Consider the following 24,114-nt stretch of genomic DNA (forward strand, 5'->3'; position numbering starts at 1 on the left):
GGTAGAACTGTGTGAGTGACTGTGTGTGTTGTGTGTGTGTGTCTATGAATGTGTGTATATAATTCTCAAATATCAAGTGAATGCAGAAAAGGCTGTTTATTTTATTGATTTTATTTGTTTAACCAGGTGAGTTAGTTGAGAACCAATTCTCATTTACAATAACTACCTGGCCAAGAGGGAGCGTAAGGGACAGGTTCATTTAAAACCAAAAACATGGGAACCAATCAACCTAATTAACTAAGAAACTATTTAATAGTGAGGAAGCCAGAATGCTGTAATGAAATTGGCTTAATATGGATTTAGTAGATGGTGAAACTGAAAATTCAAATATATTTCAAGCAGCACTTATCTCAGCAAAAGTGCTGTCCCAATACTCAATACTCACATTTCATACTTTCATAAAAAGTTTACTTGCGCAGCTTCATAGGTCAGAGTATTAATCAGTTGTTGCCCATTGACATGAAACAACACTGTATCATCATTCATTCTTGACTCCCCTTAGTGACGCAATAAGATTCATTCTAGCTGAAATAACTTGGAAAATATATCCCATCTACAAAATGTAGAAGTAGTGGAAGTAGCAGCTTCAGCAGCTTCAGTCCTGTAGACAGCAACCAGACAGGATGCATTCAGGGCCACTAATGACAGAAAAATGCATGGTTGTCTGCGACTGATCATTAAAACATGTGCTAGCATGATAAATCTAGTTTCAAGCTCATTTACTGTAAAGAAAGGGATTTTTGCTCTTGGTGATACAAAACTCTGCTCGGTACTCTGATTTCTAATAAGCCTTTAAACTCACTCATCATTCAAACTAACCTCTTGCTCTTATCCATTTATCTGACAGTAAACTATGTTTTTTTTTTTTTTTTACCTTCTATATGCCTGGTTTCGTTTTATTACCTTTTTGGTGTGTTTTCACTTCATAGTCATAGAATCTTAATGTCAGCCACGTTGTACTATTCCACCAAGACATCTGGGCCCAGATCTGTAAGTAGAGCTCCAGTCAGTTAAAACAGAGGAAAGGTACAAATTGGTTTGATATGTAATGAGACAACGATTTCAAACCCAAAAAGTTTAAATATCGACTAAAGTTATTAACAAGCATAGGAGGGTGCAGTCACTTATAATATGATGCTGGGAAATACATCTGCAGCTTTCCTAGTAGATTCAACATGAGTCTGGCCAAATAAAACAGTTATCATTTGGACATGGTGTTGAGGATTAACTTAAGGTCATGCTTTGGAATATTTCTCAAGAAATCTTAATGTAAGATCTTTATCAACAATAGTGATGTGTCTTATGAAAAAGGCCAAGATAAGTAGATAAAGTTAAAAATGAATGTTTTATTTCATGAACACTGCTCCACTGTTCAATGTGTGAGCGAGAAGGCTCAAATAATTCATGATTAAAAATAAAAGATGGTGGTACAGAAAGAAGCTGACCCACTTTTGTAAACTGCCCGAGAAAGAACAATTTTAGAGCCAGTTACAAACCAGTTCCTTTCAGGTTCGATTTCAGTTTTATTGTTGGCTTAATGACGCCCATATCTACAACATAAAGCGAAGCTTAAGGTTTTTATGCTTGTGTATCTCAGAGCACAGGACAGTTATTGTGGAGAAGTACGCAACAATAAATAGGAACAATATAAAAAAAATAAGCTTTTGAATAAGACTAGAGGAAAAACTGGAGTCCAAAACTGATCTACATACCATATAACTACAGTATTTATTACTACATTTATTGTTTTCTCTGCTGTTTTGTCTGCTTGCGTAAGACATTAGTCCAATATAAATGTCTACACACATTAGTGGACACAGCAGTAGAAAAGAGCTGATTCTTCCTCTGTATAGATTTGTATTAGTTCAGCATGTTAAATGTTCATATCTTGTTTTAGATCTACGCCGTTCAATAACTTGTTGATTAATACTATTGTTAGAATGTTTCAGTTTGGGGTGTAATTAAGTGTATAATAAGGTGTTGGTGCCTGTAAACAGACATTAAATAGAGTTTTGTGTTGGCAGCTAAGCCACCTGCAGGAGCAGCAAACGCAAAAAGATAATCATTTTACAATCACAGTGACACTTGGTTGGATTGAATCGATTATGGTAAAATTATTAGTTTATTCAAATGTTTCTATTCAGGACATCCAAAAACCAGCCACAAGTGTTGTGGCTTAAAAGGAAAACATTATATGACATAGTCTTAAATACCAAGTTACTTATGTTTATGGGTTTATGGGATGCATTGCCTACATCATAGTAAACAGCAAGTTATGAACTAAAGTATAAAGAAACAAAAAAACACAAAAACAAAGCATAAGAAAAACTTTATGTTTATTTATTTATTTTTGTTACAGTGGTTTTCTATATCACATTCCCAGATTATAGGCGACATTGCCACATCAATGATCTACACAGCTAAATGTGGTTCATTAATCTGTTTTGGGTCTGTTCCTTTGCACTGAAGCTGGTGCTCGGTGGGGTTTTGTGTAATGTCACTGTCCGCACGACTTTCACCAACAAAGGTGTTGGACATTTTTGTCGTGTCATTCGTCACTCTTCTCTGATGGCAGAAAAAATATGTCATTTTGACTTCCTCTGTGTTCTCATGTGGCCTCCTCATTAAACCACTTCAGCACATCGGCTTTGTTCTCCGTCAGCCATTTGATGTTGGCTGTGGTCTTCTCGATGGCCTGCTCCAGGGCTAATGTGGCTGAGCCAAAACCTACATCAAGATTGTCTTCTTTAAATTTCTTCAACTGGAATGAAAGACAAAAAAAAACAAAAAAAACAACTGAATTTCTACGTGTGCTGACTTTCTTTTCCTCTAAACACCCTCAGGTAAATGTAGTATGTAGTGCAGCGTGTTTGTGTGCTTTGCCAACCTCCTGTAACTCAAACTCTGTGGAAAACCTCCTTGTGATGCTGCTAACAAGAGAAGAGAAGGAAAACGATCCCTGTCCATACCTAAAACACAAAGAGCCACGCAGTTTCCTTTGAAGACGTTGTCATTTAACGGTAGCAATGAGCAAAAAGAAAGTGTTCGTATTACACTGTTTGACCTTCTTTCTGGGGAAAAAAAGGGAAATGTTAGTGTAAACTGGAAAATCTTTGCAAATAAACTCAGGCTGAAGAAATGCTTTTATACACAGGAAAAGGAAAAACAGCATCTTTTAATCTTTTTAAAGCATTTTTAACTCCGTGTGAAATATTCTTCAGTACTTGTGCTCACTGCTTTTCTAACAAACACTGGATTGAGTATTGAGCTCTTACTGCTGGAAAATGTAACTCCATCGTGCTCTGACGAAGTTCCAGGCCAGCGGCATTCCCACAACATTTCGTGCGATATTCTGAATGGTTGAGGTGGCATCTTGCTTGCGTATCTTAGTTGGGTCCAGGGTGTAGTCCAGATACCTGGTTTAACCGAAATACAGAGGCCATTTCCACAACACAATTTTAAAAAATTTTCTTCAGAAGAAAAGTAGCCAAAGATCATTCAGTATTTTAAATATTTTGAAGATGTTTCTGAGGGTGACACGTCTGTATTAGGGTGCTAGACTGATCTTTCCAGGTGTGTTCAGATGAATGCAATACTAAAGGTAAAGATTGTTCTGATAAAGTACGGAGTTCCCACAAAAACACAGCTTAGACATGTATGTGCGGAATCTACAGATCAGCAGCATCTTTATAAAAGGGTTGGGGTCAAAAACTATGTTACCAAATAAGTTAAATTCAGGCAGTAACCTTGGTCAAACCAGTAGAATCATTATTTGATACTCATTCATCTAACGTTAAACACTACAACATTCAGCTACAGTAAGTGTGGGAAGAAGTCTTAAACTAGTCCTCTAGAGGAAAGATCGATGCTGAATCCATATATTATAACTGTTGAACACTGTTGTTGTTTGCTGTAAATATTATAATGTGTGTAAAAAAAAACCACCACGAATGGAGACATGCCAGACAGATGCACCCTGTGCGTACCTGTTCAAAAGCCAGGGTATTTTGGTGCAGGCCATAGCTGACCTGAGCCTGGAAGCTTCAGAGGCCAGAGTGGCCTTTTTAAACATCGCCCAGGCAAACTCCCACTCCTCCACACCTCCAAAGGCTACGGCACTGCAATAAACGGTGCTTTTCAAGTTGGACTGGATCCTAATCGAAAATAAGGTCAAGAAAAAAAATAGATTGTATCAATTAGAAAATCACAACAAAATCCCACACACAGGCTGATGTTACTCACGGGTTGTGATCTGGATTTTGCATCCACTGTTTATACAAGCTTTGGATCAGCTCCCTGCAGCTCTCCACACCCATGTTGCAGGCCATTCCAATAGCATTGATCTGATTATACCTGAGAAAGAAGATGACTGAGAAAACTGGGGAAACCGCAGTGTTGGGTTTCTGTTCTAAAAATGTATGTGATGCTGTCAGATTTCTTACTGGTCAGTATGGCCTGTAGGAACTTTGGTCCAGTTATCAGTAATTGTCTTGAAGTGCTCAAAAAGTGGCTGTATTTGTTTCCTGAGGTATGCCTAGAGAAACAAATACACGTTCACAACATGTTTCCATGTATCCACTTGTCCTACAGATTCACAGGTCTCACAATGCCTAACCTGTAAAGCTCCGTAGACCTCAGTGCGATCGAACATGAGGACGTAGTAGTCGAGGTTTCTCAGAGCCGACTCCCAGGGCATGTAGTCTCTCTCTTTGGACAGATATTTGGTGGTTCTCAGGGCCAACGTTGTACTGATTATTTTGGCTCTGAATTAACGGACACAAACAATTTACAGACGCACGTTGTCCAATGAGTTTAATTCTTTATAATGTTTTCTTTACCTTGCTAAGTTGAATGCATCATCTATGATCTGTGCTCTGTTGATCACAGATAAACCCTGGAAGGAAGGACACATTTACATACAGCATGCAGACAACCAAGCTCATGCGATGAAGAAAACAGAACAGCTGCTACCTCTGCAAAAAAGCCACTTTTCTGCATTTATGGAAAACTGGGCACAAACCCCAAACAGAACTGTCTCTGCATGGTAGCAGATCAATAATCACATGACTGACCCGATGGTTGGTGTTGAGCAGGGAGAGGAGACGATTCCAGTTCTGAAGATCATAGTTCACCCTGAAGTATCCACTTACGTTGGTGTTCAGCAGCACCCAGTCCTGTCCTGACACCTTCATTAGACTGTTGATGTCTAGTTTAAAAAAAAAAAAAAAAAAAAAAAAAAAAAAATAATATATATATATATATATATATATATATATATATATATATATATATATATATATATATATATATATATATATATATATATATATATATATATATATATATATATAGATAGATAGATAGATAGATAGATAGATAGATAGATAGATAGATAGATAGATAGATAGATAGATAGATAGATCATCATTGAACATCATTACTGGAGTGAGTCAACCTGACAGGTGTTTCTTTGGCCGTACCTGTCTTATGAAGGAGCCAGTACTGCTGCTGCTCCACACCTGACTTCATCCATTTAATTGGGACAAACCATGTGTAACTGGACAGAAGTGGAAGTGGAACAACAAAGCAGTGTCAGTACGCTGGTCGACCTGTATGTATGAACAGCTGCTGGATGGAGTTCGTGTCACTCTCAGCACAAATTGAAAACAACTTTGGAGATTTTTTTAAAGCCAAACAACCATCATCAACAACTAACGTATCAAGCATTTGTCTTTTTGACCAAACACCTGCAAGGCTCATGACATTGCCATCATCCTCAGCTAGATTTTACTTAGCATGGTCATGTGAGCAGCGAGCACAGAGCTATTACAATATCATTACTCAGAAACATTTCTTGAGAGCTACAGTATTTGCAAAACTAGTATTTCAAGAGTCAGAGCTTGTGTCCAAATTAAAGAAATGGCAAGAATAAGTCAGTCTCCTTATTTATCATCTACATAAATTTACAGCCCAAGGTCCAACGGATTCCTACTTGAACTGAGAGGGCCTCTCCACTACAGAATCTGGATCCAACAGGAAGTGTTTCTGGGTGACAGTTCCTGTCTGGGTGTCAACTGTGACCACTGGGAAGCCCATCTGAAGAGTCCAGCGGTTCATAATATTGTGGACAGTCTCTGGAATCCTAATATGTGGTGTGCTTTCAACTGCCTGACAACAAACAGAGGGTAGCAGGAATGAAAAGGGGAAATCGTGCACAATGTGTAGAGAATGTCAGTCAGACGTTTTTTAAGTGAACTGACCCGCTGGAGATGGTCCCACAGGTCTGTATACACTGTGTTTCCAAAGGCAAATGTGTTCAGGTAAGACTGCATAGACAAAGCAGTGAGGAATGATGAATCAACTATTTGCTTGGCCAATGTAGACTTAAGGGGAAATAGCGTTACATAATGTTGAAATGTGCTAACACACACAGTCAGAGTGACAAACGAATGATTTTGGTTTATTCATCATAACCACAAACTCTGTCAAAAGTGCTGGGAACAGTGGAGCTAATACTCACACTGAGTCCTTTTGAAAACACAGGCTCCGTGAGAAACTCCGACAGCATCCTGAGCACTGCCGCTCCCTGAAAACAACAAACCAGAAACCACCAGAATTTGCTGGGTTTGAACTTCTAATAGCAACTAAGGATTTTGTATTCAGTCCAAAGTTAATATTAAAACAAGCTGGTGCCCTGATGGTGGAATGTGGCAACGACAGAAATGACAAGTCCAGGACTGGATCGAGTTGTGTCGCAACCGTTCCAATAAAAAGATAATTGTTTCCTTTTGTTTCTTTTTGAAGGGAAAAGCTGTAACAAACCCTATATGACAATGGAGCAGACCTTGCTGTAGGAGATGGTGTTGAACATCTCACTGATCTGAGCGGGAGTGTTGACCTCCTCTTCTCGGCGGGACAGTGGGTGGGAGGAAGCCAGTGCATCAATGGCGAACACCTTGTTAACATCATTGAGGATGATCTGGTCTTTCTGCAGCCAAGCAAAGAGTTGAGCTTAATGAGAGATTTTTTTTGGGGGGGGGGGGGGGGGGGGCGATAAACCACATCGCTTGGAAGGTGGCGGTTTGGAGCAGAACTTAATATATGTTTAAGGCTCACTGCCTTTGCTTGGCTCTTACCATGTTCCAGGTGGGCTCAGCATAGTCGGCCCCCAGGTACTCCACATATGAGGCAAAGCCCTCGTTCAACCACAGGTCATTCCACCATTGCAGAGTCACCAGGTTGCCAAACCACTAAAAAAATAATGAAGGTATAAAGTGTTACAGTTCCTTTCAACACATTTTCAGGGAAACGTGTCTTTCCTCAGACACTTCGGGCTAAATTAAGTTCAACTCCAGGAAATATAAAAACAGAATCAACATGCATCACTGACTGAATTTCCCACCCATTAAGATGGTCAGCTCAAAATAAATGCAAGAGGGAGTGCAGTAAATTTGTCCCCCGGGGACTGATCTGTCATTCTTTGTTCTGCAAAGGGGGGATGAAGCAATATTCACAACATCGTTAAGTTCTTCAGTAATGACTTAGCTTTTTCTCTTTATTACTAAAACTAAGATTGAATTATCATCAGTCATTTGTCCAAAAATTGTATAGCCTACCATGTGTGCTAGTTCATGGGAGATGACGGTGGTAACTCTCTCTTTGTTCCCAGTGGAGGATAAGACAGGGTCATAAAGCAGTGCTGTCTCCCTGTATGTAACCAGACCCCAGTTCTCCATCGCCCCAGCATTGAAGTCCGGCAGAGCTACCTGATCTATAGAGGACATACCATGTTAAAGGAAAATATATTCTGGTAGAAACACACACACACACACACACACACACACACACACACACACACACAACAGTACAAACACCATCTTCTTCTAAATTGAAATTGAAACTTGCCCCAGCGCAATGAAAGCATCGCGCTCTTTAATGTTTCCTTACAAATAAGACATTAACAAGTTTTTTTTTCTTTCTCAGAAACAAATAAGCTGTTGGATTTCCACAGGAAAAAAGTGTGCACATGACAAAATGTTAGTGTTTCCCATTGCAAAGACTGAATATGACATAAAGGAGATGAGTGGCCTACCTGACTTAGAGAGGGGATACGTGGCGTTGTAGTAGTGCTCATAGAACTGGAGGATCGGCCCGGTGACGTTGAGAGCATAGTCGCCCTGCTTGTCATCAATAGCTTTTTTTCGAGCCCAGATGCGGATCTGCAAAGGATTTAAGAGCTTGTAGCTCACAATACTGGATGAATAAAGAGAAAATGTGATTCCGCTTTCACATGAATACGCAGCAAAGTGCACGCTGTGTCCTCTGGCCCTGCTTTGCATTGGCTGTTTGTACTGCTGGTGTCATAAGATCCAAGAACTGTGTACTGACAACAACAATTATGAAAGTATACAACATTTCTTACCAACAAATTGTTGTTTTGGTTTGACTGAATGCTATCAAAGTCACTGACGATAAATGCCAGCAGATATGTGGACATTCTCTTGGTGGGCTCAAATGTAGTCACTTTGACATTAACTCCATCCATGACAGAGTCGGTGCTGCCTGCACGGGGAGAGGAAGAGTTAGACCTTGGGACTCTGTTAGCATTAACAGTATCTAGTTCAGGATTTCTTATAAAATGTTGTCCAGCGTATTAATTATTTACAATAAACCTGTCTTACACATTAACATGTAAAAGTAGCATTGCAATTTTTTTTTTAAATTAGAAATTAATAATAAAAAAATGTTATATTTGGGAATAAAACAACACCTTGCAGTGTCTGAATTTTTGTGTATGTCAAACGAACCCATTTCCCTGCCGTTGGACAGAGCTACCGTGGCTCGGCCGTGGATGAGGGTGACAATGAAGACAGCTTTCATGGCTGGCTCGTCAAAGCAAGGGAAGGTTTTCCTTGCAAATGTTGCTTGCATCTGCGAGGTAGCGACAACTCTGCAAAAAGTCATCAACCAATATATCAACCAAGCAAAAAGTCTTCTTAAGAGGAACACTGAAAACATCACCGTCAAGAGCGGACAGACGGTGGATCATTGTGTTGCTCTGTCACTGCTTACTTATTCACACCATTCTCAGTGTATTCACTCCTGTAGAGGCCTTCCAGGTCATCTGCCAGCTCCCCCCGAAATTCAGTGTGGAGGACATAAGTTGCTCCTACAGCCAGGCTGCTGTGCAGCTGAAGAACCAGATACTCTGTCTTCTCCACAAGCCAAGACTTTTGTATAGCAGGGGCAGTGGCGCCGTTCAGGCCATGTAGCTTGGCATGGTGCCCTTGGAAGGTGGTGAGGTTCAGCTTGCTGGAGTGGATGATTATGAGGTCTGTTTGCTTCACACATTTGAAGACCGCTGTGGACTGACCCGTGAAGATGTACAGGCCATCTGTGTTAGGCTCCAGCCGGGGCCAAAGAGTCACATTGTAAGAGAAGGGAACAAGGGAGTCTGGAAGTCTGTACCGGTCCCAAGGCTCCTTAGGGAGGAAGTCGGTCGTAGGTGGTGTAGACGTGCTGGTGCCATCTGTCCCTCCTCCAGGCTTCCCTTGATTCTTTGCCCTTTCCTTGTCGTAGGCAATGGAAAGAGCTATGATTGTGGCCAAAGCGATGGCAGCCAGTACAAGCATCCCGAGGCCCACGTTTTTACTGACATAGTAGACTTTGCCCATGTCTCATTCAGGAGGTCAGAGCAGAGTGGAGTCTGAGGGGTCTCAGCATGCGTTGGTCCAGAAAAGCCAGTATCTTCTCCTCTCACTTAAAGGCTGAGCTATTAAGATAGCAACAGAGACATTTTGATAAAACCTAAAAGAAGTGGGCAGATGAGTAAATGTCATGCATTGGTGCCGCACCGGCACCGTGGTTTTATTATTAGTACTTGTGCCAAGTATAGTAGTAGAAGTCAATAAGTGCAGCCCTGCGTCAAAGAAATACAGCAGTTTGACATTTGGGTTCATACTTTTTGCTTTTCCTGCTTAGATTGAAAAGAGAATGATCTCGCTGTTGTGTCTGTGTGGTAAATCAATCAATTAGCTTTGCTTAGCACAAACACTGGAAAGAGAAGAAACGAGCTAGCTGGGCGCCGTCTGGAGGGAGCAAAATCCAGCACCCAGAACATCTGGAGTTCACTCATTAACACATTATGCCTCTTTTCATAAACCCGTTTCGAAAACTGTGTGTAAATATTTTATGAGTGTCAGACCCAGAATAGATGTTTCCCCTTGTCTCGACTGTTGTGTCATGTGAAGCTTTCTTGTTCACGATTGAGAATGTGCCCCCCCCCCCCAAACATTTTTGGACCAGGCAGATTCTGCTTATTAAAACTGAGAGCAGGGCAGATACTGAGGGATCCAAGATGGATCTACATTATGAAGTTAAAAGCTCAAGTCACCATCTACGTTATTGCTTATTGCTTTTTATGCTTGAGGTTAATATTACTGATGTCTCCTCATTTCTATTGTCTGTCTGACACAGGCTACAATATGCTGAACTGTTTCAATAAAACAAGAACCAAGGTGGACGGAAGTTGTTTATTTATCTGCAGCCACAATATGAAAAGAACAAAGATCAATGAGTGACATTATGAAACGCATTCTGATAAATTGATTATCGGTAAGTAACTGATATCATGCCCTTGACTATCCCAGTAGTCTGACACTTTTTCCTAGTCCTTAATCATGTACGGTATATCATAAATGCAGATTATGCTGCAGGAAAGGTGACGATCAAAAGGCACTAAAACAATCTTAATAAATCCAGTAAATTATCATCTGTAGTACCTGCTTTTGGTTTTCCAGGTATATTCTGGATAGGTTATGGAATCTATAGATTTCATTTCTCAAATAGAAAAATATAAATCTCCTCAACTTAGCTGAAACAGCTGGTGTGAGTTTGCCCGTTCATCAGAATCACATTACACGCTCACTCACTGCACTGAGGTGCAGTACGTACTGTGGCATTTGACAGAGGATGACTCAGAACAGAAGATGTATCCTGCAACTTTTACCATCTGTCCTACAAAATCCTGACTGCACATTCTTTTTCCTTCCTATCAGACATCATGAACAGATGTTTCTCATACAACTGACATCAGCCAATTTATGTAGGTGGAGGCCTATGTGAGGAAAAAACGGAGAACAGTCAGCAATCACAGCAATGTCAGCACAATGTACTAATTTGTCAACCGTTACAACGGCCTTGTTTGTCTTGGTTGATAATTTATAAATAAGTTTTTGTTTCAACCAGATTCTGTGATATAAGAGTTTATAAGAACACTCTCAGTGCACAAAACATAAATCAGCACCATATTTACCGAGGGGTTTATTGGAAGATGAATCCCATTATTATGATTGTGTTGTGGAAAACCATAAGCTTTGACTTGCATACTTTGTTTCACATAATAACAACTATTGAATATTGTAAGCTCCGGAGAAATTCCTATTAATGATTGCATTAGTTGTGGGAGTTGCAGGTCTGACACGTGAGCTTTTAATAATGACTTACTCTGCAATAATCTATGTCTGCAGTCATAAATGCTAGTAAGTGATTGCTGGTAATAAAGCCAAAGGCCCTTTTGACATGTACATGTTGTTGCAAATAGGCCTGTTGGTGTCATAATCTGTCAGTATTAACCCTCATGTGGCTTATTGGTTTTGACTTTGACTTCTTATGTTCAGTTCTTCATTTATCTGCTGTGGACCTTATTTGCTTTGGAATAATTCTCTACTAGATTATTCTGATCAACAGGTGTCAGAGCAGGCAGATTACACAGCAAAATGAAACATCATCTGCCAAGTTTTGTAATAGCTAAAAAGATGGTGATGCAATAATATAACACATTTTATGAGCATTGCCTCCCATTTTATTGGTTCATTTATCTGCAGAAAACAGTTCAGGCTCACACACATACACAAAACCCCCCATCTGAAGTCCCTGCTCTATGAACTCCACACCCTACACGTGAATAACATCTGGATGATGCACATGGAACACGTTAGACACTCAGACCAGGACTACAAATACAAAAACACTGTAGTTTCTCTGTACAATATGAAACCTGCTCTCTGATTTGTGCTACTTCATCTTAAACAATAAATAATAGAAATAGCCAATATTCAACCAAAAATATCTTTATCGTGACTAAAGTTGGACTGACTGACTGCAGAGTATATGTTCTGATGTTAGAGAATATAAGCTGTACTGTATACACCGACGAACCACAACAATAATACCATCTGGTGGCTTTAATGTCAGGGAGGACTGGGGAACGTTTAACGCTGCCCATAATCAACAGGGGTCAGAACAGAAAGTCTATTGCAGCCTGTGCCTCATCTATGCAGACCCCTGGTGGTTTTAATGACTGTACATCTTAATTAAACAAGCAAAAGGATTCTGTGCTGAGGTTAGATAATTAGGATGGCATGTAGCATGATGAGTTTAGCATCATCTTTGCATGAAACACAGGGGGTAACAAGAGTAGTGAAAAATTCCCCGTAGACAGTTAAGACAAACTATGTCTCCCAAATATGCATTTAGGCCAAGCAGATAAGAACCATAATCTAAACAAGCACTTTCTTCATGCCAGAACACAACACGATAATCTTGTGAGTGGGAAATGTTTAGTTTAAAACAATCAATAATGGCAACAAAAGACCAACGTGTTTTACTCCATTTTACTGGTTGAAAACTATGCGGGAACTCATGTTTGTTATGCGACAGGAAATCCTCACATGATCTGCACAATATTGCGCGTGCACAAGCCCAGTGGGCGGTTTGTGCAACTTGTGCATTTATTTGCAGAGGTTACTTGAAATAATCTGTTTTGTGCAGAGGACTGGACTGAAAATGAACAGCTGTTGTTTTTACTGTAAATCTGATTTTGGCTGAAATGAAACCTTTTGCTTGCATCATCTCACTCTGGTCTATTCTGAACACAGCTACTGTTTGCGATCAGTAAAGTAAATTCTCTCAATAAGAAGGTGAAATACCCGCGCTGGCATTTGAGTTGGACTTTTCTCCAAGTCCATGCGAATATGTCCTAAAACATAAACATTTCACACAAGTAATAAAACTAGATAAAGCAACATCCATTAAGCAGATAAACAAAAACGTCACTCTTATTTTTTGTGCCAGAGTCGTGGTGTGTGGCAAATGTGAACTAATCCATTTAGTTACTTGTGTGACACTGATACAGCACTAAATGTAAATACATATTTCCATTTGCAGTTTATCAGCGCTGCACATTTGGATGGAGGAATTTTTTAGCCCATTCGACACAAACAACCCAGGGAGGTGGGATGAAGGTCTTTGACTTGGACCTTCCAAAACAATACATTTCTTCTGCTTTAACCTCAACACTTGTATGTTTCGGGTTGAGCTTCACTACACTGGTGGATGACATTTTTCTTTAGAATTAGTTCATACAACTCAGAATTCATAGCTCCATCAGGGACAGCAAGCCGACCGGGTCCATTAAATCGATAAAAGCATGTTTCACAAATGAGGTAGGGTTTTAATGGTCTTCACCACAGATAACACTTCTCATTAAAGACAGAATGTTCCACTTTGGTCTCATCCATCCACAGAACAGCCTTCTGGCTTATCCACGTCATTGACCAAACTCTAGACTACCAGCAATGTGATTTTTGGACGTAGTGGCTTCCTCTTGCAGCTCTGACATAACGTTATCCATAGGGTGGACTCATAAATCTTGTCATTGGCTAAGGCAAGAGAGGCCTTTGGTTTGACAAGATGTTACTTGGGACCTCGCAGACTATTCCACACCTTGCTCTTGGTGGGATCTTTCTTTGTTAAACAATACTGGGGAGGTTTGTACACAAGCTGTCTGAGAGTCTAATGGTGGGGTCCAAACTCTAAGCTTTTCTAATCTGGAGAGCATCAACATTTCTTCTAAGGTCTTCCGAAATCTTCTACCTGGGTCATGAAGATTAGACCTTCATAGTGAAGACTTTTTGCCTGATTTGTTTAACTTTGGTATATTTTTGATAGTTTTAAGAATTGTGTAAAAACAATTCATGCAGAAAATTAGAAGATTCAAAAAGTTTCGCAAACTTTCAAACACCAAAACATTAAATACACTGTATAAACATGCACGTTCAGATTATAGTTCTACCTGCACATGAACTTGTGACCTACACTATTACCTCATCATCACTGATGGTCCCAGCTCCACATTGTTCAGATAAGCTTCAGCCAGCTATAGGGGCTATAGTATAGCCCACCCTGGATGTTGACAGGCAGCATATAAATCCACAGCAGAGCCAAGAAGTCCAACTGTGACTGTACATAATAAATTGCTTCCCAGTTTGAGTAAAAAACATATAAAACCAGTTAAAATAAAAGTATAGACTGTTTGGAGAAAGAAAATGGCTTGTTTTGTGTTATCTTAGATTAGCAATAAATAGCATAACAAACAGCATTTCATAGTGGATATATTCAGTAAAAGCTGCAGTTATGCACCACCTCCAAAACAGTTGTGACAAATTTTCTTTAGCGTAAAAGAAGCACCATCGTTTTCCACCAGATGTGTGCACACGGGCAAACAGGAAATCTTTGCCATGAAGTATAAAACAACTTGCAACAAAAGTGACTTGGCATGCAGCATTTTGAATACATTAACATGTCAAACATGGAAAAAAACAGTACATACCAAATGCTGTGTAGCTGCGCCCACTGCAAGCACTAGTTTAAGTATGCATCAGACACACAAGTTGAGCTGGAGAGATTCTGGCTGATGAAAAACACTCTGGGACTGCATCTGTGAGGGGGGTGGTGAGAGCTGGTGAGAGCTACCAGTTTTTCCTTTTTTTTCTGTGATGTAGGTGGGGAACAACTTCCTCAGTTCCCCTTTAAAAATAAATCCATAAATTAATCGGTCATGAGCTAAAAGGATGTGGTTGAATCAACAAAACTGCAAACTCATGCTGGTTAAATACAAAAAAAAGGGGTGCAGAAAGAACTAGCTCTTACCATACGATGCAAGTCTTACATGTTGACAATTGACCAAAGCCACAGTGACTCAGCTTAGTTGCTGGCATGTACAAAATTACAGGTTTGGGAATTAGCTGTTACAAAACAACACACAGCCCTAGCAATGGCTATTTTATTTTATTTCTTAGTGAGCTTGGTGGTCTTTAACACAGAGACATATATCCTTTCTCGAGAGGCTTGACAGGATGTCATGGTAAAATTCTACCAGTAAAGTTAGAGGCTTAAATAACAGGCTGATCGTTCTTGACTACTAAATACAGACAATGAGACAAAATACACTTTCTAAAAACACTTAAAAGATACAGAAAAGTCAAAATTAGTCTTTCACCTCTCTAAAAAAATGTCATGTCAACATATTCCATCACATTAAACCGGCGACAAAAGCTCATATTTATATTTGCCGTACTGGGCACAATCTGCACCCAGGAGAACAATAATATTCATAAATCACAAGGATGTCAGAGACATTATATATTACAGAGAAAGAAAAGATTAACAGTCACAAGAGACAAGCAGATGAGTTTAACTCATGTCTTTACGAGCAGGAGAGAAAAAGATGTCTGAGTAATTATGGCCCGACACAGAAACCCACGTATCATCTTACAGTGAATCATCTTCAGTCCAAAAGCTCACTTAATAACAGGAGGGAACTTTTTCAAAATGCAACCAGACTACTGGGCCAACGCATTCATTTTTCTGGTACAAAGTAAGATATCAGCTTGAGAAACAAAAACATGGAAAGAAAACAGAAAATACATTGATATCAATATACATATACTTTACAGGCAAATTCTTCTACTGAAGCCATGAGAAACTTGAATAAGGTCAAACTAAAAGATAATCTGCAGCTTATTTCCTGGACACACGAAAAGATTGGAATGAGAGGGACAGTAAGCTGCTGTGGTTCTATAGTACATATATAAAACAGTTTTGTCGGGGTTATAAAACGGCTGGGTGGGAGAAAATTAGGGGGAAATGGAGACATCAGTAGCACACGAGCCCTGCAGAGCTCAGCTGGGATTCTGTTCAGAACGGGGAGAGGCTTGGCACTTTGATATTGATGTCTCCGATGTTGATGTTTCGGGGAATCTCGGGCAGGTTCATGTTCTTCACTGCAGAGACGGCACGAGCGGGGGCCGCTGATAGACCTCCCTGCCCAAAATAAAACAAGAACAACACCTTCAAAGCCACTGTGAATTCTTAGCACCCATTACATTAAACTGATGACTAAACATTTGTCTGCAAACGGTAACATTGTTAGAAAAAAATGGATTTTTATTCAAAAGCATGCACATGTATTATAGGACTTCATGTTTTTTCTATGATTCCACTTTCCACTAGAGCAAGAAAAACTATTTACAACTTATTTGGGACCTATCACGTAGATGTAAGTGATTACAAGGAAAATTGGAGGTTTATAAATTCGATTGGTCTCCTAAACTGAAAGCTGCAAAGCACAGCCTGATATTTTGGCATCTGACAGTTATATCAGAAAATTATTGCCATCCACCTGTCACTGAATCATGAAGCTAAATCCATGACACGATCCATAAAATTACTGTGGCCTGGCCAAGAAATAGTCCAGCAAACAACTAACTAGTGGGCTTTAGTTTACCATATATTAGGCTTTTACTCCAATTGTAAGTCTTTTTGCTAAGATAATTATATTTAATGTACATATGAGGTTAACATGTCAAAACTATTACTTTGATGCAAGGAGTAACAAAATCCACATTTCCTATTCACAAAACTTATGTTTCATTTTCCAACAACACCCTGTAGCTCATTAACATGATGACTGCGACAGCCTATTCTCAAATTTAATATCAAACTGCAGGAGCCATCAAGCCACAAGCGCTTAAATGGTTAAAAAAACGAACAACATTTCCTGCCCTAATGTGGATTGCTGAACAAGCTGTTTTAGACAGTACACACACACAAACAGCTGAGATCTCTCTCTCTCTCTCTCTCAGTTGGTCCATGGTTCGATCCCTGGTACCAACTATATCGGTAGAAATTGGGGAGGGTTGTGTCAGACACACACACACATATAGCCCAAATAAAGTCTCGCTGATGTGTGCAAAATATGATGTCACACACGAATTCACACTGAATTGCTAAACAAATGTGGGCAAAGATTCAGTAGTCTGAAGAAACAATGATGGTTACATTTAATCAGGTTAAAGTGTCAAGTGGGCGTCAAAATGTTTAGTAAGGAGTGTGGCTGCCAAAGAAGAAAAATAAACACATTCCTTTGGAAAATAGTTCCCATAATGCAAACATTGCACAACTGACCATTTATGGGCTAAACCATGCAAAAACACACACTGCTATGGTTCTTTACTGTAACTCTGCAAAAACACACACTGCTATGGTCCTTTACTGTAACTAACACACTGACCTCTGACTTTTCCATGCGGTTCTGCACCTCCACCTGAGCTACTATCTCATTCATGTTGGTCTCTAGTACCATGCCTCCCATCACCACCTCCTGCAAGATATAATGGACCTGCAGACAGAAAAACGGTTAAATCAGTGTGACAGCCTTTACATGTAAGTTAAGTTAAATTCATAAAAACACATCTCTCTGTATCCTTGCTGTGAAGAAACTGCAGCTTCAACAGGAAATTCAAATGGTGAATTCAATATATAAAATTCCAAAGTAAAAACGGGTTTTGACAACACACACTACATCTGCCTGCCCCTAATAGCAGCCAGATGTAACTGTTTGAAGTGCTGTGGAGTTCAATGCTATACAATCATGTCTTGTTTAGCAACTCCAGCTAGTCCATGTCTCTTTATACCAAATTAAAGGATGAAAGACATTCAAAACCTAAAGCTGGGGATTTCAGCTCTCTCTGGAAAGAAGCACTCACTTACAGCTAATTAGAAGGCAGTTTCAATTTTACTTATATTTGTTTCACTCTGTTTGTGAAACCCTGTGGGTAAAAAAATATTTTGTTGGGAAACAAGACAGCTTTCCATACCAGACCTACTTTGAGGCTATAGATGATAAAACTCGAAAGGAAAAAAAAACAAAAAAACAAACAAATTTTAACTATATATGTAATAGCTGCATAAATTGGCAGGAGGAAAACACGTGAAAACAAATGAAGCAGCCTACATCTGCATCTACATCTGTATATGCAGGCCAGTGTAGCAATATACAGTTAGGTAAAGTAAGCAAAGTTCTCTCTTTAGTCCAATCATTTCCAAGTTTTTTTTTGGGAAAAAAGCCCCAATGCACCACATTACATACATTTTCTGCCTGGGGAAAATTAATCTAGACGGCCAAAGATGTGTCTGATTAGTGTCTGGCAACACTTATAGCTCAGTCCCAGAGAGAGAAAAAGAAGTCTTGTTGTGGCCTGAACACTGGAGGGTTCATTTTAACAAGGTAAGTCTAGATAGAGAGAGCACTTTCTTAATTCATCGTTTTTATAAGAGGAAACCTTAAACATTGGGGTTTTCTTATAACAGATGCTTAAAAAAAATGCAGAGCTCAAACATGGCTAATTGTGATGTCTGAGGTAAAAACATAAATAAGTGGTCATTTCAGGGCTGCAGAATTACTCTTTCAAGATCTACTTAATGCATTTGATTCAAGCTTGATACAGTTTTTGTAGAAATTCTTGGCCCACAAAAGTGGACCAATTACAGCAATGCAGCTGTTACTGAACAGCAGCTAGTTGTATGATAGAGACAGATGATTATACTCCACATTAGTGCTACCATCTGAACCTCGAAAAACAAACCATTTATAATAATCTGCTGCTTTCGAGTTAGCGCAGTAAACACAGAAACCTTAGTGTTTTTAGGCATGAGAATTGCTACATAGGGAGGTGGACTCACATACTGTGTGTTTAGAAGAAAAAAAAAGTGCTTTTACTGGGGCTCTTCACCAGCAATCTGCACTGGCAGCAAATTACCATGCACATATTTTAGCCACATTATCAGACTGTGAACAGTGCAGGTTGTTCTGACACTGGAAAAGGGCCAAATTTTAGCAAGCCACGCTAAAACATGTCTTGGTCGCGTGAGCGCAACACAGTGAAACACAAAATACTAGGACTGTAAGTACTTTCATTTGTGATTCACTGTTTACTGTAATCAGTGTTGAGTGGACCCACAATCTTGATCTGACCAATTATCCAAAACCCAGTAAAAGAGTTTACTATCAAATCCTTTAATTCAATCCTTTAATTTTGGAACCTTTAGCAAAGAACATTTGGCTCTTATGCTTGAATAATATTTTAATGATCAAAAACTAATATTTAGCTTAAACCTACAGTATGTAAAAAAAACAACAACAACAACAAAAAACTGTCAACACACCTATTTTCCGCGCTTTAAATTTGGGACAGAGCAGCATGCTCAAGGCACGGGCTCATGAACATAATCCAAACTTTGTACATGAGAGTCACAGGATAAACTCCAGGTGATTTCCAGAGTGTCTCACTCATACATTTGTGTTCTCACTCACACTGCCTCCAGGTAAAGTTTGGAAAATTTCAGGATTCCAGTGCATGTGTTAAAAAGGCTTCTGCTACACTTTACTATACTCTGCCAAGCTATGGCCAGCACTTCAGGTATTAGTCATTAGGATATTACAATAGGAAGGCTGCAAAAATTATTTCATTATTTCTGATTGATTAGTAACAGGAAAATAAGCCTTCTTAAAAATACTTAGCACTGATGCCAGTGCTGTTCAATGAATCTGGGTCACACCTCTCCACATTAGGATACGTTTTGGAAGGTATGCAAATACATTTTCACTCAGTTGGCAAATTGATTAATAACAACTGTAGCTCGCATAACAGCCATGCGCACAAAAACACTTAGACTTAAAAAAGGCCACTGTTAAAAATGTCCTTCCTCACTCACCTTGTCCATGTGGAAGATGAGGTCAAGTTCACAGACGTTTTCAAAGCATTTATCCAGTGTTTCCACAAACACCTAAAGTGAAGAGAATGTGGAAAGTTAGGTTTGGAAAGTTAGGTGTTCCATAAAAGAGTGAAGACCTAAATGTAGGGAAGAGAGAACCATCAAATGTTATAAGTTAAAAAAGGGGCCTCAGTACTGTTAATTATTGTGCATTTCATTTTCCTTGAAAGTTGGAGCTGGAACTGGTATCACACCAAAGTTGACCACCAAGGTTACCATAACCATCTATCTTGTAGCCAAGTTAGCATAGTTAGCAAAAGTAGTTTATAACAGGGCATTGTGTGGGATTTTGTACATAGAAACACTGTAGCAACATGTCCACAAACAGAAGTTGGACAGAACTGTAGGTTAAAATGATTTAATGAGATGCAAATCAAACAGAAGTGCTAATAACAGTATATTACTAAAGCTTTCACTCTGTTGACGAAAAGAGCAGCCATATCGGATGTTGAGGAGAAATCCGACTTCAAGTCCCCATCATTAAGTTCCCGCTCGAAACTTAAAACTCCGGAGGACAAATGAAATGCACAATGACATCATAATGCTAAGATCTCATTTCAGGAAGGCATATTAGGCACAAATCGGGGTAAAGGATGCCATTATCTCCCTGATGCACAGAACATACTCCTATCTGGAGAGAAAGGGCAGCACTGTGAGATTCATGTTTTCTGACTTCTCAAATGATTGGACATCATCCAGCCATAGCTGCTTGCTGCAAAGTTGCAGAAAATCTAGGTTGATACCAACACTGTGGAATAAACCACTGACTACCTCAATTGCCTGCCAGAATTTGTTCACTTTGAATGCTGTGTATGTGATGGGATGATGACAAGCACTGGCGCAGGACCAGGAAGACCCCAGTCACATAGAGAGTGTGGACAAAGATCGAGTCCACATTCACAATAAAATTCACATATGTCCTATGGACAATCACTATCAGGGTACAACAACTGGGCTATGTAACTGACACATGCAAGGAGAAAACAAAGGGAAACCAAACACACGTGAATCCAGAAGAAGTTGGAAACTGATAAACTGATGATGACAGTCAAACATGATGAGGAAATTAAGACAGAATGAGGTCACATAACATTTGTGGTATTGAATTGGTCTGTATTTCTAAACTTATATAAACAATAGAGGGATATGCATGGTTTAGCAGCCAATAATGATGAGAAACTCAATAACACTTCAGATCCCACCATCAGATTGGTAATATCTGAATCAAGTATACAGAAAGCCAAAGTGTAAATGTGTAAGCATTACGCCACCTTGTGGGGAGTATGAAGATGACATTTAAAAAAAAATTATTTGTAGTTTAAAACTGTAAAAAAAACTTTGACTAATTTTATACATTTTATTTTATTTATATTAATTCGTGAACTACATTTACCCCTTAAACTTCACATTAAAAGATGTCCTGTGCAGTTTTCTCATGTGTGTATTCTTGAGGTCAAAGAACAACAATGAATGCGAGATTGCCAGCATTAATGGTTTGGATGGTTTGGACCAAACATAAAGCTACATGGGGAAGAGAGGTATATGATCCACCTTGCAGACTACATGATAGCAATTCAATAAAGTAACAGCTTACTTGTATCAGATCCAGAATGCCAAGCTCACTCTCAGATGAATCCACACAGAAGACAAAGTAGAGGGTTGCATAGTGTCGGTAAATCAGCTTGTAATCAGAGCCCCCGATGAGACTGCAATGAAATAAAACTCATGTCTAACTTCATAATGTGTGTTATGAGGGTCTATATGTTTAGCTGGCCATACAAATAAATGCAAGGTATAATCAGTGGGTCCATGTGAAAGACTTAATGAGAAATGATAAATAAAAGAAGGTCCAAAGGCCATCTTGACCACAGATGAAGGTCTTAATCTGTGTGCCTGCCTCCATCTAATGGTTAAAGTTGTGTTATTGCAACTGGGGTGAGTTGGTTCAACTTTGTTGCCCACTAAGGCAGTGACATCAGACCCAAACATGAAAATTACCAGTAGTGAGGTTAACAGTAGCCTTGTTAAAATTGTCTCCAATGTCAAACCAATCAGATTACAGTTCTGCCTTTTAGTCTCTCAAAGCATTCACTTCCTTTAAACCTCAGACTTTAGGTCCAAAGAAAGGTCAGAAGAAATACCATGTCGGGATCGTATATGAAGCACTAAGCAAATATATACTGGGAGCTACATCTAGAATTAGATGTAGAATCAGGGTAGCCAACCCTGGCTACTTGAGAGCCACAGCACACTTGAAAGCTACCAATTCACTTTGTCTTCCCCGACTCCACCATCACCTAAGAATGTTTCTGCCAGCTTCTAATTGACTTAACACACCTGGTCCAGGTAATTAGATGCAGGTTGAGACCTCAGGTAGTTTTAAAAGAAGAAGGAAGGGGCTCTTATGGACTTGTGCTTTTTAACTGTTTCAGTTGTAGATACAATGCACATATGTCCTTCGTTCTCCATGTGTCATAATGTGAATTCCAGACTGAATTATAACAGAGAGTAAAACTTGCCTTCCACCCTCCAAGAAGTTGCACACGTTGTCGTCCCTCTTGGATACCAAATGGAAAGTCTCCCGAATTATCTGCTGCTGCATGTCCTCCGCCTGCAAGCACACACAATCAAACATTTAAAGTTAGTCGACAACTAAGTAATTGATATAGCACAATGAGAAAATGCTAAAAGAGTTTGATAAAACTGAACATTTATATTATACGTTCTGAACTGCCGTCTTACGGATAACGGATGCAAACTTGAATCACATCGCAGAAAAAGATAGTTTGTTTTAACATTAGCGTTGGGGAAGTGAAACGGAGAAGCACGTAGCCTAACTGTGGGTTAGCTCCTCTAGCTGCACCATTATACGTTAGGATTCCCTTCACGTTATCATTAAGCTGTACTTCGGGTACTGGTGGATTTTGGTAACGTTTGCCGATGATTACGCACAAGCTGACAAAATCTTCACTTACTACCTGGACAACACTGCACAGATGCTAAGTTAAGAACTGCAACCCCCCCAACATACTTACAAAATACTGATAGAATCTGATAAGCCGCGGTTTTCCATGATTATTGAATATCAATATGGCTTTAATCATTGCTATTCTCTGGAGTAATCAAATGACAATAGGAGATATGTTTAATTAATTTTTGAAATTGCAACTATTTAGTTGACGTTAGATCGAACGATAAATGGCCTCTTAGTTTCCGAATGACCTCACTGGGTACATCCGGTTGCGTCTCTGCATTTGGCTTCCGGCCCCTAACAAATCTCTGAAATCTTAGTTCCGTAGGCTATTCAATCTTGCGCCTTGATTTCCAAATTAAAAATATCATACACTTCTCCCTTCTATCTTATGTTGGATTAAATTAATTTATCTATTTTATTCTATATCCACGACATGTCTGCGTGAAACACAACAAGCTTAACTCATCTTGGAACACTAAATGTAGTACAGTAGACTACATTGACTTTATATACTTTCCTTATTACTAAATATATGAGGAGTTGTTTTGTTTTTGTTTTGTTTTTTGCATGGCCACTATTTCTCAAAAGATACTGATATTCTATTAGTGTTTATATACAATACAATGTAACCCCTATAGAGAAGCAGTTTGGAGACTTTGGTAAATGATCAGTTACTTTTTTGTATGTTTCCCACGTGTAACAAAAAGCTTTGAGATGTAATGACTGCCATGATTACATAATTTTGCAGACTTTGTAAATAAAGGCACCAGCAACTGAGGCGCCACATAGCCTAATTAATGTGCCCTTTATACCTTTGTCAGCTGCTTCATGCTGCCTTGAAAGAGTAAAGATGTCACACAAGCTGTAATTCTTTTTGAATGATGAAAGGAAAAATTATGTAACACAAGGTCTGAAAAGTCAAAATACAATAAGCACAAAGAAACTATTAGCCAAACCGATCAGAAATGTTTGTGTTGAGTTAGCATTTGTAATGTAACAGGTTAAAGTAAAATACTTACATGTGCATATTTTTTTCGCATTACATTTAAAAACTGTTGTTACTGTAATTTATGAAACACGAATGTATAAATCTACCATACTCAATCAGGAAGGTGGGGGTCATGAGAGCTTTTGGACAAACAGGTGAGATGGATTGAAGTAATATGTCCTTCCCAAGAAAATTG

The 24,114-nt window shown here is 39.2% G+C and overlaps 2 protein-coding genes across 4 annotated transcripts; both read right to left on the reverse strand.

Moving 5' to 3' along the window:
• Positions 1-2,319: 2,319 nt before the first annotated feature.
• LOC137111271 (aminopeptidase N-like) lies at positions 2,320-14,977 on the reverse strand. 3 transcript variants are annotated; one of them, XM_067495080.1, is made up of 21 exons: positions 14,672-14,977; positions 9,073-9,772; positions 8,808-8,950; positions 8,423-8,562; positions 8,093-8,219; positions 7,617-7,771; positions 7,137-7,250; positions 6,845-6,988; positions 6,521-6,586; positions 6,261-6,326; positions 5,993-6,168; positions 5,481-5,557; positions 5,073-5,206; positions 4,839-4,894; positions 4,616-4,763; positions 4,443-4,534; positions 4,243-4,353; positions 3,987-4,154; positions 3,276-3,416; positions 2,888-2,969; positions 2,320-2,761 (listed from the first exon to the last, which is right to left on the reverse strand). In XM_067495080.1, exons 2-21 carry the CDS (start codon positions 9,672-9,674, stop codon positions 2,609-2,611), a joined length of 2,895 nt encoding a protein of 964 aa, XP_067351181.1. In that variant the 5' UTR covers positions 9,675-9,772; positions 14,672-14,977; the 3' UTR covers positions 2,320-2,608. The 3 variants fall into 3 exon arrangements, 2 of the variants coding, with proteins under 2 accessions (XP_067351181.1, XP_067351182.1); XM_067495081.1 differs by lacking the exon at positions 14,672-14,977 and adding an exon at positions 14,166-14,244; XR_010912327.1 differs by having other exon boundaries at positions 2,702-2,761; positions 2,888-3,071.
• Positions 14,978-15,114: 137 nt separating this feature from the next.
• On the reverse strand, positions 15,115-23,201 carry ap3s2 (adaptor related protein complex 3 subunit sigma 2). The gene is made up of 6 exons (XM_067495082.1): positions 22,992-23,201; positions 22,476-22,567; positions 21,551-21,662; positions 19,897-19,968; positions 17,414-17,521; positions 15,115-16,164 (listed from the first exon to the last, which is right to left on the reverse strand). Exons 1-6 carry the CDS (start codon positions 23,058-23,060, stop codon positions 16,039-16,041), a joined length of 579 nt encoding a protein of 192 aa, XP_067351183.1. The 5' UTR covers positions 23,061-23,201; the 3' UTR covers positions 15,115-16,038.
• Positions 23,202-24,114: the final 913 nt, after the last annotated feature.

The sequence above is a fragment of the Channa argus genome, chromosome 2, assembly GCF_033026475.1.
Source record: "Channa argus isolate prfri chromosome 2, Channa argus male v1.0, whole genome shotgun sequence".
NCBI classification, from domain to species: domain Eukaryota; kingdom Metazoa; phylum Chordata; class Actinopteri; order Anabantiformes; family Channidae; genus Channa; species Channa argus.